This window comes from Lynx canadensis, chromosome D4 (genome assembly GCF_007474595.2).
Source record: "Lynx canadensis isolate LIC74 chromosome D4, mLynCan4.pri.v2, whole genome shotgun sequence".
Classification (NCBI taxonomy): Eukaryota; Metazoa; Chordata; class Mammalia; order Carnivora; family Felidae; genus Lynx; species Lynx canadensis.
Window position 1 is genome coordinate 6,092,109 of NC_044315.2, and position 21,654 is coordinate 6,113,762.

Sequence of the window (21,654 nt, forward strand, 5' to 3'; positions counted from 1 at the left end):
TTCACACTAGGTATGCCCAACTTGAATCAAGCCTTCAAACATAACTTCTAGTTTACAAGAAATGTAGAGGATTCAGGAAAACATTAACAAATAGACAAATCCAGAGTGCAGAGGTTATCTGCAAGGAAAGTGGTCTAACCTACTAAAAATAAATCTATGTAACAGAAAATGAGACAGAGAGGAAAGACTGTTCTAGGCTGAGTGACTAAAGAGATATAACAACCCAATGGTATGCACGAACCTTGCATACAGCTGACCCCTGGACACAGCAGGGCTGGGTTGAAAATCCACAGCAGTTGAAAATCCACACAGAACTTTTGACTCTCCAAACACGTACTCACTAACAGACTACTGTTGACTAGAAGTCTTACTGATTAACATAAACAGTTGATTAGCACACAACCTGTATATCGTATATATTATATACTGTATTCTTACAATAAAGTAAGCTAAATAACATAAAACGCTACCAAGAAAACTGTAAAGAAAACACATTTACAGCACTGTAGTGTATTTATCAAAAAAAATCTGCAGATAAGCAGACCCACACAGTTCAAATCTGTGTTGATCAAGGGTCAACTGTAATTCCTTGTTTTAAAATAAGAAAACGGGGTGGGTGCCTGGGTGGCTCAGTCGGTTAAGCGACCTATTCTTGATTTCAGCTCAGGTCATGATCTCAGTTTCCTGAGTTCAAGCCTCGTGTCACACACTGCACTGACAGTGTGGAGCCTGCTTTGGATTCTCTCTCTCCTTCTCTCTCTGCCCTTTCCCTGCTTACATGTGCTCTCTCTCTCTCTAAAAATAAACATTAAAAATGAATGAATGAATGAATGAATGAGGTATGCAAGTAATTTGAGGAATGAGTATTAGGGGAAATTTCATATCAAACTCCATACTAGAAAATAGGAAGAATTATTAATTTTCATAGCATGGCTACATATGTGAATGTCATTTTTAGAAAGTGAACACTTTAGTATTTAAGTACCAGTGACATGTCTTGATGTCTGAAACTTTCAAATAGTTCCCACAAACACACACACACACACACACACACACACACACACACACACACACAAGCAAATAAATAATGCAAAATGTTGACAATTGTTAACTCCATGTGGGAAGTACCCAGGTATTCTGCATGCTTTAAGATTTTTATAAAACTTGGGGCATCTGGGTGGCTCGGTTGGTTAAGAGTCCAACTTCAGCTCAGGTCATGATCTTGCCATTCCCGAGTCTGAGCCCCACGCTGGGTTGCGTAATGACAGTTCAGAACTTGCAGCTTGTTTTGGATACTGTGTCTCCCTCTCTCTCCCTGCCCACCCCTCTCTCTCAAAAATAAACATTAAAAAAAGATTTGTATAAGACTTTATAAAGAAAATAAGAGTGTCTGATTATTTTAAAGAAGCTAACAACATTTAAATTTCATGAATTAAATAAAGAAACCAGTATCGGTCACTCTAGAGAAGCATTTCAATTAAGTACAATGTATGTACCCAATGGACATAAACAGAAGTGGAAATTTCTATACACAAACTTGATACAGAGCTGAAAGTAAGCAATCTCTGTAATTTCTCTCTATTTCCTAGCATACATTTAAGTGTCAACTCCAAGTCAGAAGACAAACAAACCTCAACAACACACCATGATATCAATAATGAAGGCTCAAAGCTTTATATACCATATCACCTAGTAGGCACTTACTAAACAATCTTTCAATCTTAACAGAATTGTCTAAATCTTTAAGTCAGCTTCTGCTAAGATATCTTTCCTACAGACTGTTTCAAGTTTTATTGCTCCTATTTTATAGAAGAAGCCGTATGAAACAATCTCCAAACAATAAGCTTTGGCATCAAGTGTGGGTTTGAATCAGCTCTGCCACTTATTAAGTAATTTTCCTTAGATCACAAAATTACTTTATTTGAGCCTCACTTTTCCTATTTGGAAAAGAGAATTAATTAAGACCAATCTCCTGAAGTTACTGTTAAGGGTTACAAGTACACACAGAAAACTTAAAGACTGACATACAATATATACTCAATACTTTTTAGTTTCTTCTCTTTTAGTTTAAGGTCAATGTGACTTATATTTCATGTGACTGAGACTGAACAAGAATGAACAAAAATGTTGTCACCTCTGTGTTTCAAAAACCTGTTCTACTGATGACGATGGCAGAAGTGACAGCAGTGGATCTGGATGGTGAATGAGGTACTACAGTCATGGCAATGGCAAACAAGTGGGACCTAAAAACTACTCAATACTGTACTGCAAGTAACCAGACTGAAATATATTCTCTCCTTACCATCGTCCCTGTGGAGACAGACAGACAGACAGACAGACACACACACACACACACACACACACACACACACACACACACACTGGAACCAAACAGCTCAGTCTCCCAAATGGCAAGAAGACAGCACAATCACATCAGCAATTACATCTGCAAAGGAAAACTAAAGACTTATTTTTTCTAAATGTATGTCTGAAAACTATGACACAAATAGCCTCTGATCAGTTTTACCCCATTAAGACAAAAAAAAAAAAAAAATGTCTAGCCAAAGTGAAAACACAAGGACTTGCAACAACGGCAGAGTTAAGAGACTGACAAATCTTCTCCCCCCAAAACAACCATACAACTGTCGAAACAACCGCTTCAAATATTTGGGAAAGGCAAACACAAATTTAAGGAACATTTATTCATGAAAAACCACTGAACGTCAGGTAAGAACAATGGAAACAGGTGATGTCTTTCCAGGACTGTTCCATTCTCTCCCCAAAGCCTTCCTGGTAGGCGGTAGTGCCCCCAGGATGGGGCTGTTAGTGAGCAAGCATCAACTTTGCCGTAGGAGGCAGACTGCCTTGATAAGGAGCAGAGGGCAACACACCCTGCAGCGCAGTCGGTATGTGTAGCAAATTCCTTGGAGAGCTCACAGAGCTGCTAGCTCACAGGATGCCGCACATCCTTCAGCCAGCCTGAAATTTAACAGGGAAATCCCCAGAGAGGGGGAAGAAAGTCCACCACACATCTTTGGTTGGGAAACAGTTTTCCTTCCTTATGAAGAGGAACAACCCTGAAGGACCCAAGCTCTACACTCATGCCTAACAGAAAGTCTGTGTATATATGCACAGATAAGAGCAAAGAAAGGCAGAGCTCCCCACACATCACTGGCTCACTGGGAGGCTGTTCCCCAGGAAGTCACAGAAAGGTCCGGCAGGAAGTCAAAGCTGGGACAGACACAAAAACATCCTGAACTTTGCAGGCACTTCCCAACACACATACAGATCAATCCACAGAGAACAGAGTTGTCTTACTGGCTCAAGATGTTTTATGCAAAAAGGGACAACCCCTAAAAAGCCATGATACAAATAAAAATAAAAAAATAAAGCAGAGAGGTTAGTCACTGCAGAGCGCAGGGGAGATAAATTCTGCAGATTTAAGTGGGGCAAGTTACTAAAAAACAACACTAAAACAAAAAATTAGCAACAAAGACCCTGAGGAAACATAAATTCTCTAAAATAGGCAATTATAGGGGCGCCTGGGTGGCTCAGTTGGTTAAGCGCCCGACTTCAGCTCAGGTCATGATCTCACAGTTCTTGAGTTTGAGCCCCACATCCAGGCTCTGGGCTGACAGCTCTGAGCCTGGAGCCTGCTTCAGATTCTGTCTCCCTCTCTCTCTGCTCCCCACCTCCAACTCGCTGTCTCTCTCTCTCTCTCTCAAAAATAAGTAAACATTAAAAAAAAATTGAAATAGCCAATTATAAGCAAAAAATTAGAAAACACACAAAATACAAAGACTTGAAAAGTCTGACCCAGTCTGATGGAAAGAGAAACTACTCCTGAGTGGGCCTAGAGTAGCACACAAAAAAATTCAAAACAGTAATGATAAATATATTTTAAAAAAATAAAGGAAGATGTAACACCTCAATATGTGTGGATTCTCAATAAAGAAATAAATGCAATAAAAAGAACCAATTCTAGAAATTCTAGAATTTAAAAGTACAATAACCGAAATGAAAATTTAATTATATATACATATATACATACTCAAAGATTCGAGATGTCAGAATAATTTTAAGAAAACATAAAAATAGTTCAATAAAATTATCAAATCTAAAAAACAGAAAAAAGTTTTTTGCTTGAAAAGAGCATCAAAGAGCTGTGGGACATCTAGTGCAGCAATGTATGTATAATGGAAAATTCCAGGAAATGATACAAATGATAAAAAAAAAAAAAATTGAAGAAATAATGGCTGCAAATGCCCCAAGTCTGATGAAAGACACTAAGCCCCAGATTCACAATGCTCGACAAAACCTAACAGGGATAAATACCTACACGTGTACCTATGTACATACACCACAAACTACTGAAAGCCAGTAAGAAAATGTTGAAAAAACAAAAGTAAAATGATCACAAACAAGAAGACAGAAATATGACTAATCGCTCACTTCTCATCAGGAACAATGGAGGCCAGAAGGCAATGAAATGAAATACTTAAATGCTGAAACAAACAGAAAAAAACCTGTAAGCCATGAATTCCATATACAGCAAAATTATTCTTCAAAACTGCAGGCAAAGCAAAGACATTTCTAGATAAACAGAGATTGAAAACTGTGCTGCTAGCAAACCTGCCTTACAAAAATACTAAAAGATATCCCTGGGGGGGGGGGGGATATCAAATGGCATGCAGAAGAAAGTTAACAAGCCTAAGACTGCTATACAAAAAAGCCCTGTCTCTAAAGCTGATCCTTGGCTGGCATCTGAAAATTTGGATTTGGGGAGGGCTCCTACCACCGCTTAACTGATTCTGGCTAAATGTGCCTACACTGTACAAAACACTTGTCTTATGCTGAAACACCTGTTTTCCTTCAGGGTATGTGCTAGAGTAGGTAGAAAGGTAGAAAGAACACACTGCACGTATGTTGTCACAATTTGATGCCGGAAGTAATAAGCACATCTTAAAGGACTACACTGAAAAAGGACTATTGAAAGCTTGCACCTCGTTCCTGGAGATTATCCCCAATAAGACTTTCACCTTTGGCAAATTTGCTCTGTATCCTTTTGTTGTAACAAATTATAGGCATGTAGGACTACAAGGTGAATACTGTGAGCCTTCCAGCATCACTGAACCAGGTGGTGGTTTGGGGCGGGGTGGGGGGGAACTACTGACACAGATGGTAACTCAAATCCAAAAGAGCAAATACAGATAAAAGATCAAAAGACATGCTAAATACATTAAGTAAATATAAATATACATTTTTATCTTTTTTTCTTTTTAATTTCTCTAAAAAATACCAGGCTTTGGGATGCCTGGGTGGCTCAATCGGTTAAGCATCCGACTTCGGCTCAGGTCATGATCTCACAGTTCATGAGTTCGAGCCCTGCGTCAGGCTCTGTGCTGACAGCTCAGAGCCTGGAGCCTGCAGCCTGCTTCAGTTTCTGTGTCTCCCTCTCTCTCTGGCCCTCTCCTGCTTGCACTCTTGCTCTCAAAATTAAATAAATTTTTAAAAATTAGGCTTTATAGGGGCACCTGGGTGGCTCAGTCGGTTAAGCGGCCGACTTCAGCTCGGGTCATGATCTCACGGTCCATGAGTTCGAGCCCCGCGTTGGGTTCTGTGCTGACAGCTCAGAGCCTGGAGCCTGTTTCAGATTCTGTGTCTCCCTCTCTCTGACCCTCCCCTGTTCATGCTCTGTCTCTCTCCGTCTCAAAAATAAATAAACGTTAAAAAAAATTTTTTTTTAAATAAATAAAAATTAGGCTTTATAAAGCAATAGGTTTAAAAAATACAACTGAACCTTAAATAATACAGGTTTGAACTGTGTAGGTCTACTTATATGAAGACCTTTTTCAGTAAATACAGTAATGCATCTTTTCTTCCTTGTAATTTTCTAAACATTTGTCCTCTAGCTTATCTTATTGTAAGAATACAATATATAATACACATAGCCTATAAAATACGTGTTAACTGTTATCAGTAAGACTTCCCATCAATAGTAAGCTACTAGGGTTAAGGGGAGGGAGAGGGATCAAAAGTATATATGGATTTGTGACTGCACAGGGAGTCAGTGTCCCCAGTTCCTGTTCTGTTCAAGGGTCAAGTTTATAAAAACATACTACACAACAATACCTCAAAGAATGGGATGGAGAACAGAACAACCAGACAGAAAATTAATAAGGAAACAACTTGAGAGAAGTTGAGAACTTGAACAACACTATAAACTAACAGGACCTAAAAGACATACAGATCACTCCACACAACAGAAAAATAGGCATTTTTGTCGCATGCACATGGACTATTCTCCAAGACAGACTACAGATTAGGCCACAAAACAAGTCTTACTAAACTTATCAAGATGGAAACAATCAAAAGTATTTTTTCTGATCACAATGGAAGGAAACTAAAGATCACCAGCCAAGAGAAAACTGGAAACTCACAAATATGTGGAAATAAAGTAACACATTCTTAAACCACCAATGGGAAAGGAAAAAAAACATCACAAGAGAAATCAGAAAACACCTTGAAATAAATGAAAACATAACCAAAATGTATGGGATGCAACAAAAGCAATGCAATGTGGGAAATGTACTACTGTAAATGGTTATATGAAGAAAGAAAAAGGTCTCAAATCAATCTTACTTTACATCTCATGGAAATACAAAAAACAAAAACAGAAAACAATTTAATCCAAAGCTGGAAGGAGGAAGTAAATAATAAAGATTGGAGAGAAATAAAATGAAGAATAGAAAAACAGAAAATCAAAGAAACCAAGAGTTGGGTCTTCAAAATGATCGACAAAATTGTGAAACCTTACCTAGGCTAAGAAAAAAAAAAGACTCAAATAACTAAACTCAGAAATGAAAGAAAAGACACTATCAACAAAGGTATGCTGACAAGATGGATAACCTAGGTGAAATGAACATATTCTTAAAAACACACAACGAACCAAGACTGAATCATAAAAAAATAGAAATCTGAATAAATTTATAAGAAGCCTGAATAAGCAATTGAAAGCCTCCTAACAAAGAAAAGCTCAAGACCATATGGCTAGTGGATTCTACCAACATTTAAAGGAAAGTTAACACCAACTTTCTTATTAAACTCTTCCAAATAAATTGGCAAGGCAACATTTACTAACTTATTCTATGAGACAATACTACCCTGATGCTAAAGACAAAAACGCTACAAGAAAATTACATACAAGGCAATATTCCTAAAGAATACAGACGTAAAAATCCTCAACAAAACACTAGCAAACCAAATCCAATAGCATATTAAAGGAATTATAAACTATAACCAATGGGATTTATTCCTGGAATGCAAAGATGGATCAACACATGAAAATCAAAGTAATATACCACATTAAGAGAAGAAAAACACATGACCATTTCCATGGACTCAGAAAAAGCACTTGACAAAACTCAACAGCTTTTCATGATCAGAACACTCAAAAAAACTACAAACAGAAGAAAATTACCTCAACCTAACAAAAGCCACGTATGAAAAATCTACAGCCAGTATCATACTCACAGCGAAAAACCAAAAATATTTTCTTCTAAGGTCAGGAACAAGATAAAGATGCTCACTTTTACCACTTCCGTTCAAAACAGTATTGGAAGTCCTAATCAGAGCAGATAGCAAAAAAATAAAAGGGATCCAAATTGCTGAAGAATAAAAAAATTATCTCTGTTCTCAAATAACATGACTTTATGTGGAAAACCCTACAGAATTCACACAAAACTGTTTGCAGGAATAAACTCAGAAAATTTGAAGGTACAACATCAATACACAAAAATCAGCTGCATCTCTATGTAATAACGAACACCCAAAAATAAAATTAAGAAAACAATTCCAACTACAGTAGCATCAAAAAGAATATAGCATACTTAGGATTAAGCTTAACCAATGAAGTGAAACACATACATTGAAAACCATGTTGCTGAAATAAATTAAAGAAGATGCAGATAAAATGAAAAAGACCTGTGTTCCTGGATTACAAGAGGATATTAAGAAGCCCATATTATTGAAGACAATCTACAGATTCAACACAAACCCTATCAAAATCTCAATACCACTCTGGGGGGCAGAAATATGAAAATTCTACTTAAAATTAATACGGAATCTCAAGGAACCCAAATAGTCAAAACAATCTTGAAAAAGAGCAAAGTTGGAGGTCTCATGCTTTCTGATTCAAAACTTACTACAAAACTATGGAAACCAAAACATAGTACCATACTGGCGTAAAGACTGACATATACAACAAGAGAATACAAAAGACAGCCCACGAATAAACTCTTGTATGTATGTATTGCTAAAAGATTTTTTTTATAAGGATGCCAAAAACACTCAGTAGAGGAAAATAGCCTTTTCCAACCAAAAGCACTGGAAAAACTGGATATCCACATGAAAAAATAAAATACCCCTATTTTACATCATATACAAAAACTCAAAATGGAGTACAGACCTAAAAATAAGAGGCAAAACTATAAAACTCTTTGAAGAAAACCCAAAATAAAAACTTTAAGACACTGAATTGGACAATATACTCAAAATCCCTTGCTATTACATAAATGGAAATCAAAACCACAATGAGATATCATTTTGCATCTACCAGGATGGCTATAAACAAAAGAATAGAAAAGAACAAGTGTTGGTGAAAATGTGGAGAAACTGAAACCCTTGTGCATTGCTGGTGGGACTGTGAAATGATGCAGCCATTGTGAAAAAATGGTACGGCAACCTCTCAAAAAAATTAAACACAGAATTACCATATGATCCACATATTCCACTTTGGAGTATACACACAAAAGATCCAAAAACAGGGGCCTGAACACCAATGTTCCAGCAGCATTACTCAAAACAGCCAAAAAATGGAAGCAACCCAAGTGTCCACCAATGAATGAATAAACAAGATATTATATATACACACACTGGAGTATTTATCAGCCTAAAAAAAGCAGCAAATTTTGGTACATACTATAACATAAAAGAATCCTGAGAACATGCCAAGTGAAATAAGTTTATCACCAAAGGACAAATATTTTGTTTCCACAAGAGTAGTATTCACAGAGACGGGAAATAGAATGGGGGCTGCCAAGCAAGGCAACAAGGCAGAATTGGGGATTATTGTTTACTGGGTATGGAGTTTCAATTTGGGAAGATGAAAAATGTTCTGGAAATGGATGGTGATGGTTGCATAACAATGTGAATGCACTTAAAGCCACAGAACTAGAGGTACCTGGGTGGCTCAGCTGGTTAAGCATCCAACTTCAGCTCACGGCATGATCTCATGGTTCGTGAGTTCGAGCCCTGCATCGGGCTCTGCACTGACAGTGCAGAGCCTGCTTAGGATTCTGTCTGCCCCTGTCCAGTGCATGCCTGTGTGCACACTCTCTCTCAAAATAAATTTTAAAAAGCCAAAGAGCTATACACTTAAAAATTATTAAAAAGGTAAATTTGTTATGCACATTCTACCACATTAAAAAAATGAAAGTAAATCCAGTTATAGATAAGTCACAAGGATAAAAGGTACAGCATAGGGAATAGAGTCAATGATACTATAATAGGGTTTTATGGTAGCTACACCTGGGGTGAGCATAGGATACTGTATAGAAATGTTGAATCTCTGTGTTGTACACCGGAAACTAATGTAACGTCAACTATACTCAAAAAAAATTTTAGGAGGGCCAACAGGCACATGAAAAGATGCTCAACGTTGCTCCTTATCAGGGAAATACAAATCAAAACCACACTCAGATATCACCTCACGCCAGTCAGAGTGGCCAAAATGAACAAATCAGGAGACTATAGATGCTGGAGAGGATGTGGAGAAACGGGAACCCTCTTGCACTGTTGGTGGGAATGCAAACTGGTGCAGCCACTCTGGAAAACAGTGTGGAGGTTCCTCAGAAAATTAAAAATAGACCTACCCTATGACCCAGCAATAAATAGCACTGCTAGGAATTTACCCAAGGGATACAGGAGTACTGATGCATAGGGGCACTTGTACCCCAATGTTTAGAGCAGCACTCTCAACAATAGCCAAATTATGGAAAGAGCCTAAATGTCCTCAACTGATGAATGGATAAAGAAATTGTGGTTTATATACACAATGGAGTACTACGTGGCAATGAGAAAGAATGAAATATGGCCCTCTGTAGCAACGTGGATGGAACTGGAGAGTGTGATGCTAAGTGAAATAAGCCATACAGAGAAAGACAGATACCATATGGTTTCACTCTTATGTGGATCCTGAGAAACTTAACAGAAACCCATGGGGGAGGGGAAGGAAAAAAAAAAAAAAAAAGAGATTAGAGTGGAAGAGAGCCAAAGCATAAGAGACTCTTAAAAACTGAGAACAAACTGAGGGTTGATGGGGGATGGGAGGGAAGAGAGGGTGGGTGATGGGTATTGAGGAGGGCACGTTTTGGGATGAGCACTGGGTGTTGTATGGAAACCAATTTGACAATAAACTTCATAAAAAAATAAAATAAAATAAATTTTTAAAGGCATGAGAATAAAAAAAGAGGCTGAAAAAACTGCTGTATTTTCCCAGAATTATATCAGTAGTAACCCCAAATATACTATAAGAAGATACACATTGTAATCACTAGAGAAACTGTTAGTAAAATAATTCAAAAAAGTATAGTTAAGAAATCAGAGGCCAAGGGTGGCTCAATCAGTTAATCATCTGACTCTTGACATTGGCTCAGTTCATATGGTTCATGAGATCGATTCCCTGCTTGGGATCCTCCCTCTCTCTCAAAATAAATAAATAAACTTAAAAAAAAAAAAAAAGGAGTAACAAAGGACATATTAAACAAAACACCAAAATGATATAAATCCAACCATATCAATAATTATATGTGGCTGGACTAAACACTCCAATCAAATGGCAGGGATTATCAGATTAGATTTGGGAAATAACAACAAAAAAGCAAAATCTAAATATATGCTGTCCATACAAGACATACTTCAGATTCAAAGATGTAATTATTTTGTGCAAGCAAAAGGGTAGCAAACAGTATGTCACACAAGTGGTAAACCATAAGAGAACTGTAGTGGCAATATTAATATACAGTAAAATACACTCTATGAAAACAAACATTAGTGGGGAGAGAACTCATGATTTAAACAAACACACACACGTGTGTGCACATCAATGCAAAAGACAAATATGACCATTATAAATGTATACAAACCTAAGCAACACAGCCCAAAAATACATGAGCAAAAATCAAAAGCATTGAAAGAGAAAACAATTCAACCAGAGTTGGAGATTTCAATCTCTACTCTCAATAACTGATACTGCTAGACTGAACATTAACAAGGATACAGAAGACTTGAACCACGTCAACCAATTTAACCTACCATTTACAGAACTCTCTGCCAGTAACAGAATACATATTCTTTACAAGTACATATCAAACATGTTCTAACACAAAGCATATGGTAACCCATAATAATCTTAAAGGAGTAAAATTATTCAAAGTAGAGTCCTCAACCACAATGGAATTAAGTTAGAACCAATAACAAAGAGTATGGGAAATCCTTAAATATTTGGAAATTAAACCACATGCTTCTAAATAATCCATGATCCAAAGAAATTATTTAATTTTAAAAATGATTAAACTTTAAGAACTGAATTGAGAACAAAATTTGATGCACATCAAATGCTATGGGGTGGAGGGGAGATGAATAGATAGAGTACAGGGATTTTTAGGACAAGGAAAACATTCTGCATAACATTACAATCACAGATATTTGCAAATATACATTTGTCCGAACCCAGAGAACCTACAACACCAAACCCAAAGAAAATAATTTAAAAATCAGTGCACAAATAAAAAAACAAGAAACACAAAATTAACAGACCAATAAAAGATCAGTAAAACCAGAAGTTGGCTCATTGAAAAGATCTACGAAATTGCTAAAATTTTACCTAGACCAGGGGCGCCTGGGTGGCGCAGTCGGTTGGGCGTCCGACTTCAGCCAGGTCACGATCTCGCGCTCCGTGAGTTCGAGCCCCGCGTCAGGCTCTGGGCTGATGGCTCAGAGCCTGGAGCCTGTTTCGGACTCTGTGTCTCCCTCTCTCTCTGCCCCTCCCCCGTTCATGCTCTGTCTCTCTCTGTCCCAAATAAATAAATAAACGTTGAAAAAAAAAATTTAAAAAAAAAAAAAAATTTTACCTAGACCAATGAGGACAATCACTTAAGATTCCACCTTAATTTTAGGATGGATTTTTCTATTTCTGAAAAAAAAAATACTATTGGGATTGCACTAAAGCTGTAGATTGCTGTGGGTAGTACTGGTATCTTAATCCGTGAACATGGGATGTCTTTTCATTTATTTGCATCTCTAATTTTTTTCAGCAATGGTTTTGTAGTTTTCAGCATATAAGTCTTTTGCCTCCTCAGTTAAGTTTAATTCTAATTACTTAATTTTTTTGATAACATTGTAAATAAAATGGTTTTCTCAATTTCACTTTTGGATATTCATTGTTATAGCATAGAAACGCAACTGATTTTTGCATGTTGATTTTGTGTCTTTCAATTTTGCTGAATTTATTATTTCTAACTATAAAAAACTATGAGAATAAAACAAGTTTTGGCAAGGTTGCAAAACAGCAATATACAAAAATCAATTTTACATCTATATACTTGTAATAATCTGAAAATGAAATTAACAATTACATTTATGAGAGCATCTTAAAACATAAATAAAAACACGTAGGAATAAATTTAACAAAAGTGAAAGACCTGTACACTGAAAACTACAAAACGCTGCTAAGAGAACATTTTTAAAACCTAAATAGAAAGACACTGCATGTTCATAGACTGGAATATACTATACCAATGAGATGGCAATTCTCTCTGTTGATCTACAAACTTAGTGCAATCCCCTGAAAATCCTGGTCTTTGTTTTGGTTTGTTTTTTGTGTTTCGTTTTTATGGGTTTTTTTCTTTTTCTTTTTCTTTTTTTTTTTTTTTTTAGAAATTGACAAGATAATCCTAAAATTTATACAGAAATGCAAAGGATCTAGAATAGGCAAGATAATTTTGAAAACAAAGTAGGGCTTTTACCACCCAATTTCTAAATTTGCTATAAAGCTTCAGTGTGATGCTTGCATAATAGACATATCAATGAATGAAAACAACAGAAAATACAGAAATCACCCCTTACTGTTATAGTCAACTGATGTTTGACAAAGGTGCCAATGCAATTCAACAGTGAAGAGTTTTTCGAACAAATTGTGCTAAGACAACCGGATATGTATGTTTAGAAAAAAAAAAAAACAACCTTGGTCTTTACAAAAAAAATCAACTCAAAATTGGTAACAGACTTACATATAAGAGGTCAAATTATAAAACTTATAAAAGGAAACATAAGATGCTGTGACCTTGGATTGGCCAAAGGTTTTTCAAGATACAAAAAGCATGATTCACAGAAGAAAAAAAAGAAAAACAAACTAGACTTCATCAAAATTAAGCTTTTATTCTCCAAAAGACACCACTAAGAAACTGAGGAACCCTTACAACTCAATTTATAAGGAACCCTTACATTATATAAGGAACCCTTACAACTCAAGGTTGTTAGGTAAAAACATTCCAATTAAAAAAAAAAAAAAAAAAAAAAAGGAGGGCAGGGCTCCTGGGTGGCTCAGTGGGTTAAGCCTCTGACTTCGGCTCAGGTCATGATCTCTCTGTTTGTATGCTCCAGCCCCTGCATCAGGCTCTGTGCTGACAGCTCAGAGCCTGGAGGCTGCTTCAGATTCTGTGTCTCCCTCTCTCTCTGCCCCTCCCCTGCTCACACTCTGTGTCTCAATAATAAATGAACATTAAAAAATTTTTTTTCTTAATTTAAAAAAAGGAGGGCAAAGGGTTTGAATAGATATTTCACCAAATATGGTATACAAATGGCTAATAAGCACATGAAAAGATGCCAAACACTGTCAGTCATTAGGAAAGTACAAATTAAAGTCACAATGAGATACCACTACAAACCCACTAAAATAGCGGTAATAAAAAGGAATTACAATAACCAAGTGTTGAGAAGGATGTGGAGAAACAGAAACCTTCATGCTTTGCTAGTGGGGATGATGTAAAATGCTACTTAACGCCACTGTGGAACAGTTTGGCAGTTTCCTAAAAAGCTAAACATCAGTGTACCAGATGACCTAGCAGTTCCATTCCTATCTCCCTATAAGAAATGATAATACGCATCCTTGCAAAGATATGCATACAGTTGTTTATAGCAGCATTATCCATAATGACCCCAAAAACAGAAACAACCAAATATCCATTAGCTGGTAAATGGATTTTTAAAATGTGGTATAAGCCACACAATGGAATAATATTTGGCTATAAAAAGGAGTTCCACAAAAACATTATGCTAAGTAACAGCCAGACACAAGAGACTGCATGTTGTATGGTTTCCTTCACATGAAACTTCCGAAAGTCCAATCTACAGGGCCAAAAAGGCCAATGGTTCCCTGGGGCGAGAATATGAACACAAGTTAAATGCAAATGGACATAATACTTCTTGGGGTTGCTATAAATGTCCTAAAACTAGATTGTGATGATGTTTCACAACTCTATAAATTTACTAAAAGTCACTGTACCTTGGGGCGCCTGGGTGGCGCAGTCGGTTAAGCGTCCGACTTCAGCCAGGTCACGATCTCGCGCTCCGTGAGTTCGAGCCCCGCGTCAGGCTCTGGGCTGATGGCTCAGAGCCTGGAGCCTGTTTCCGATTCTGTGTCTCCCTCTCTCTCTGCCCCTCCCCCGTTCATGCTCTGTCTCTCTCTGTCCCCAAAATAAATAAACGTTGAAAAAAAAAAAAATTAAAAAAAAAAAAAAGTCACTGTACCTTTACGAGACTTTTATACATCTCAATAAAGCTGTTAGAAAATTAAACCACAGCAAATTCTGCTGTACACCTACAATAATATTCAAATTTTCACATGTAAACTTATGTATGCTTTATTATGGATCTAAGGCAAATCACTTGGGGAGGCGGGTTTGGGATAGCAACTCAAAATGAAGCAATTAGAACGAACTTAAAAGAAGCCTAAGATACCTTGATTCCCACCAACTGACGCTTGCTAGCAAATAAAATATTTTTAATTAAGTACCTGTCACTTTGTGGCAAGTGTGAATTCTAGACTGGTCTTAAATACTTTCAAATTTTAAGTTTATTCACTCTAATATGATATCTATATATGATACCTAATTTGATAAATTGCATATTTAGCAGTAAACAGAATGCTTTAACGCAGTATTTCCTATATAGGTGACACTTTTTTAATCACAGTGTAAGAAAATAATTTTTCCAACTTTTCTTCAATCCTTTTGATTTAAAGAGGATATCTGTGACAGGTGCTACTGATCTTTTTTTGTGTGTGTTTGTTTATTTTTGAGAAAGAGACAGAGTGTGAGCAGGCGAGGGGCAGAGAGAGGGGGAGACACAGAATCTGAAGCAGACTCCAGGTTCTGACAGGGAGATCATGACCTAAGCCCAACTCAGATGCTTAAAGGACTGAGCCACCCAGGTGCCCCTGTCCTGTGCTGGTTTACTTCTGAACACGTCTCGCGTAGCTGCTCACTCCTCCCTTTAAGAAAAGGGCAAGAGCCTTTGGCAGGAACCTAAATTTTCGTAACATCGTTTTCATTCTACTCCCTCATACAGTAACACTGTATTTACCCAAGTGGTGCTGGCTTTCCATTTATAGTAAAGACATAAATTACTTTAAAAGAGAATTTCAAGTTTAAAAGTTAGATTGGACAAGTACTATAAGGACAGGGCAAAAATCATGAATTAGGCATGTGAAGGACCTAAATTCAAGAAACGCTGCTTCCTATGATGTAAAGCACCTAGTCCTCAAACTCAGAATGAATGTTTCCCTGTCATATGCATCAAATCAATGCTTAACAAGCATCCGAGATGGGTGAAATGTCCTTATTTAAATGTTTATACTACTGTTTTATGGGACTTTCCTTTCCACGGGTCACTTCCAATATAAACACAGACTGGGAACCAGTTCAATTGGTTATGAGACCGCACAACAGCTTACGTTTTGGCAAACTACAGAGGACCCTTTACCACATACCACTTCTTTCTTTTTCCCCTAGCTTTACTGAGATATAAGTGACCTACAACACTGCATGAGTTTAAGATGTACAGGCTGTTTGATACTCTTATATCTCACAAAATGATTACCACCGTAGTGTTAGCCAACACCTGCATCACATAGTTAGCACTTTTCTCATAGTGAGAACACTGAAGATCCACTATCTCAGCAACTTTCAGGTATATAATACAGTATCACGAACTACTGTCATTACATTAAATCCCCAGAACGTATTCACCTGACATCTGGAAGTTTGCACTCTTTGAACAACTCCCCTTTTTCCACACTTCCTAACCTCTGGTAACCACCATTCTAGTCTGTTTCTTTCTATGCATTCAGCTTTTTCAGATTCCATACGTAAGTGCCATCATACAGTATCTGCCTTTGGTTAACTTATTTTACTTAGGACAATGCCTTCAAGGTCCATCCATGTTGTTGCAAATGGCAAGATTATCTTTCTTTCTGGTGGCTGAGTAACATTCCATTGGGTATATATATCACATCTTCTTTATCCATTCATCCACTGACAGACACTTAGGTTGACTTAGGTTGTTTTCATATCTTGGCTACTGTGAATAACAAGTACTACTTTTCTAATATAACCAAACTGTGTATAATAAAGTATTTAATTCACTTTCACCTAAATAACCCTATCTAAAATAACTTTTTCTAAATTTAACTTGTAATTTAATACTACCATTTTTTTTAAACTACATGTCAACATTTTTAAATCTTCCACTTATTAAACCTTTAAAACATTCTGTGCTATGCATAGGATACCCTAAATTCATCAACTTAGTTTCAAAATACTTATTAGGGGCACCTGGGTGGCTCAGTTGGTTAAGTGTCCAACTCTTGACTTCAGCCCAGGTCATGATCTTATGGTTTGTGAGTTCGAGCCCTGCGTCAGGCTTCTGCCCTGACAGACAAGACGCTGCTTGGGATTGTCTCTCCCTCTTCCTCTGCTCCTCCCCCACTAGTTCTCTCTCAAATAAGTAAACATTTAAAAAATAAAAATACTTATTAAGCATATGCTTTGTACAGGCATTATGTATAGTACAAAAGATCATTTCTGCCCTCCAGAAACTTACTATCTAAATGGATAAATAAAACGTGTGCAAAAACTTGCAAACATTAGTTCATCAAAAAAATGAACACATCTTGTTATGGTAAATAAAGAATGACTCAGAGAAAGCAGAATTTCAATAGAAGCTAAAGGATGGATAATATTCTGATAGGCAGAGATGGGGCAAGTGATCATTCAAAGAGGGGAGTGTCTCTGATAACAAACCAAAAGTTTGAACTTCATTCTGTAACCAACAGTGAACCCTAATAGACTTCCAAGCAGTGAGTTTGTGAGAAAGGCTCTCCAGGGGCACCTGGGTGGCTCAGTCCGCTAAGTGTCTGACTCTTGGTTTCGGCTCAGGTCAGGATCCCACTTGTGAGATCAAACCCAGGCATCGGGCTGCTCTGCACTGACAGTGAGGAGCCTGCTTGGGATTCTCTCTCCCCCTCTCTCTGCCTCTCCACCACTCACAAGCTCTCTCAAAAATGAATTAAAAAAAATTTTTTTTTAATAAAAAAAAAAAGGCTCTCTGGAAGCAATCAGTGATAGAACAGAGTTGACAAGGTAGGAAACGGGAGAATGGAAAAATATAGGTACAAATTAAATGGCCCTTCTGAGGTCCACAGTTAACCATATACCTAATCCTACAACATGGCTTCTTTCAACACCTCCTTGTTCTCTCTTATTAGCATACACCAACAAGAACATAAGGTTGTAGTCAGGGTTACTCAAAGACACACATTTTATTTATTTCATAAGCCAAGTAAGTATCTATTTCAGCTTTTTTTTTTTTAGCAAACTTCACAGCAATAAATCACAAAATTTTCATTTTTATTAACACATTTAACATATTAATGCCTTTGCATAGAGTGTTTTGTTACGTATAACATACCCCTTCATCCGTTTCCTATACTGCCTATTAATGCTATCTTTCACACAAGGTGTTCAAAAATACTTCCAAAGATAATTTACATATATAAAATAATGACCCCAAAATTGACATAAAACTAACTTAAAATTACAGCATTCTAAGGTATCATTCTGTGGTTCACGTATGTAGGCTTTTGTATTCAGAGTTAAGCAGTGCATTAGAGGAATCATTCTAGGCCCTCTAGTACAGTTCAAAACACAATCTCACAAAACACCCTGTCAGTCACAAATCATAACATGGTTTAAACAGCAGCTTCAATCCCAAAGCTGAAACTAGTCCTTTTTCTTTTTTTAATTTTTTTTTAATGTTTATTTATTTATTTTGAGAGAGCATTTATTTTGAGAGCATGAGCAGGGGAGGAGCAGAGAGAGAGACAAAGAATCTGAAACAGGCTCCAGGCTCCGAGCTGTCAGCACAGAGCCCGACGCGGGGCTCGAACTCACAAACCGTGAGATCATGACCTGGGCCGAAGTGGAAGCCTAACTGATTGAGCCACTCTGGTGCCCCTCATGCAAACATTTTAAACCAATTCATTCTAAATTGAGTACTGATAGTTCCTCAATTTAGCTAGAGGTGTTTTCACTTTTAAAAGAAATTTGTTAACCTAAATTGATTTTAACTTACATAGTTTAAGTTTAGAAATTAAAAAAACAAAGCAAAAAAAAAAAAAAGCTTTCAGACAGTGAAAAAAGGCATATTCCAAGAGGAGGAGACTGAAACAGGTCTGGCACCGGCTCCCCATCAACCCAGCCATCTAATCACAGACCTTCAGAGCATCTGATCCAATACTCGATTCTTCAAGTGATGAAGCTGAAGCCAGAGACCAAGGTTAACCATTCCTGGACCTACAGTAACATGCAGCCTCCACTAAGGCACCTCATTTCACCTCATATGCCCTAACCCCACACACGGGATGTTACTGGTAGTGACCCCAGGACTTCTGTAAGAAAGCAGCTAAGTGTAGGATGGAAGTTTAAAGGTAGGAGTCACTAGCAGCTTTAAATTCCGTGACTGCCTATTTTACATAGTGTCTAACTCCAAAGGCAAAAAAAGCAGGTATTATTTTTCTTTTTTTATTTATTTTTGAGAGCGCAAGCGGGGGAGAGGCAAAGAGTGGGGGGCAGAGGAGCTGAAAGGGTCTCTGTGCTGACAGAAGAGAGCAAGACGTGGGGCTCACGAACGGCGAGATCATGACCTGAGCCGAAGTCCCACGCTCAACTGACGAGCCACTCAGGCGCCCTAACAGATGTTCTTAATATCCCTAAGAAAACTGACGCACATTTCTGTTTCTTTCACAGAGCAGTGAAGTAACCTGCAGGCTTCGGGTCCATTCATCCCTCGTAGTAAGTTTGGTACTGTCTAAACTTGTGTACCCTTTCAGGGACAGTTAAATTTGAGGCTGTTCCATCAAGGTGAAATTCATTCCAAATTCGGAAGACGAGTTAAAATTCAAGTTCTAATTATTTCTTCTGCATGAACTTTCAAGATGATTATATACACACAAGCAAATAAAAATTATTCCCCTGGCAGACACACTGTAAGTGAGGTAGCATCTCATTTAAACACCCAATGATATACAATGCCCGTATTCAAAAAGGACATCAAGCACCAGACAGAAGAGTCACGCTGCCGGTTACATAACCACCTCGTTGGGTTTGATATTTACTTAAAACGTGCATCGGCCCAAACTCAACGGCGAACAGTTTCGCCTTACAGCCTAACTATGACAGTCCTATAAAGAAGCTACCGGAAACGCCTAAGTCCCATCATCACTTTCACCAGGGCTGTGAGAGTAGACAGGACTTTTCAAGTATTCACACGGCCAGCCAGACAGCTGAGGGTTTTAACTAACTTAACTAAAGCCAGTAACGCCACACGGATCTAATACAACCAAGGTCATAACCTATTTCCACGCGGTCAAGTCAGCTACCAAAAGACAAAAACTGCACTCTGACGTCGGTGAGTACTGCCTTCTTTGGGGGACAAACCACCACCAACAAACATTTTTTTTTCCCCTTCTGTAGCTTTTAGAGCCTGACCTAAGAGCAGCGTTCGCGGAAAAAAGGGAGTAGCCCACCCACCACTTAGGTTCGGTGAAGTTCTTTTCTCTTACCTACTCAGTAGTGACACGAGAACGAGGAAAAACAACAACAACAACAACAACAACAGGGCTCGCAGAAAGCACACACAGAACTCGGTTTCATGCTTTTCCCACACCTCATGACTTCCAGGTGTTAAATGCCCGAGCGCGGCGCGGACCCATCGGAGTTCAACTTCCGCTCCTGCCAACCTCCCCCTGCAATTCTCTACCGAGAGTCCCGGGCAGCGGCGAGGCGGGGAGGAGATGCTGGGGTGAAGCGACGCGTGGGACGAGCAGACCTTCGGTCAAAAACGAAGGAATCCTGGCTGCGGCTGCTCGAAGAAAGTTCTCCCAGGCCTGCCAAGTCTGGCACTGGGTGAAGCCCAACAGGCTCTCCCCAACTCCAGAACCACGGCCTTGAAAGCAGGGGCGGGCTGGGAGCGCACGGCGCCCAGACTGCTATTTGCGCAAAGTTTAAACAAATTTGCTCCTCGGGGAATGGGGGAAGGGAGCGGAGGGCAAGTCCGGGCTCGGCCAAGGGAGCGCGCGGGGTCTGCGCGGCGCGCGGCCGCCGGTCCGACGCGGGGAGGCGCACGGATTTTCGGCCGCCGCCGCCGCCGCCTCTGCCCCCCGAGCCCCGGCCGAACGGGCCCGCGGGTCCGGCGCCGAGGGGCAGGGGCGCGGGACGCCGAGTGGAAGTTGAGGGCGGGACCGCGCCGGGACGCCGGGGAGGGAGCGGCGAGAGGCGGCGGGCGGCTCTACTTACGCGGCTGTACCAGATGCTGAGGCGGACCGGGGCCAGCACGGCGAAGAAAGTCCTCTGGGGGTCGGACTGAACGTGGATAGGCGCCTCGGCCGGGCTCCCCAGAGGGCACAGCAGCCTCTTGGGCCAGCCGCTCAGGAAATACATGGTCCGCGCGGAGCCGCCGACGCCGCGGCGCCCGGCGGCCCCCGGCCCCGTCCGTCACACTCAGCGGCCCGGGCCCGGACGCCCGCCTCCCACACCGCCACCGGCCGAGTCGGCGGCGTCGGCAGCGGCAGCTCGGAGCATCTGCCCGCTGGCCGGGCCGGGCCGGGCCGACGCGAAGCTAAGCGACGAAGGAACCCTTGGGCTGACGGGGCCCAGTGTGGGGGAGGTAGGGGGAGGGAGAGTCGGGATGGAGAGGGGGCGGGAGGAGCGCGGAGGCCCGCCCCGGCCCGGCCCCACCCCTTCCTCGGGCCGCACGGGCGTCACCACGCCGCGCCGCGTGTGTCGGGCCGGGGAAGGCTTGCCGCGCGCATGCGCCTTGGAGACTTCTCCCTACTTCCCCCGCCCCGCCGTCGCTCTTCTTTCGGAAGCTCCGCCCCTATCTTCACGCGCGGCCGCCGCGCTGCGTCAACACGCATGCGCCTTTGCCCCCTTCTGGCCTCTCTGCACCTCCCACTTGCAATGTGCACCACGTTGTTGG

At 39.7% G+C, this 21,654-nt stretch overlaps 1 protein-coding gene across 5 annotated transcripts in view; it reads right to left on the reverse strand.

Moving 5' to 3' along the window:
* Positions 1-21,319, reverse strand: part of RIC1 (RIC1 homolog, RAB6A GEF complex partner 1) — a 147,031-nt gene extending 125,712 nt beyond the window's left edge. For 3 of the 5 annotated variants that reach the window (XM_030293886.1, XM_030293887.1, XM_030293885.1), the window contains exon 1: positions 20,973-21,318. In XM_030293886.1, coding sequence (XP_030149746.1) covers positions 20,973-21,116 — 144 coding nt within the window. In that variant the 5' untranslated portion in view covers positions 21,117-21,318. Of the gene's footprint in view, positions 1-20,972 lie in introns of all 5 variants that reach the window. The other 2 variants (XR_003964260.1, XM_030293888.1) reach the window with 1 other exon arrangement.
* Positions 21,320-21,654: the final 335 nt, after the last annotated feature.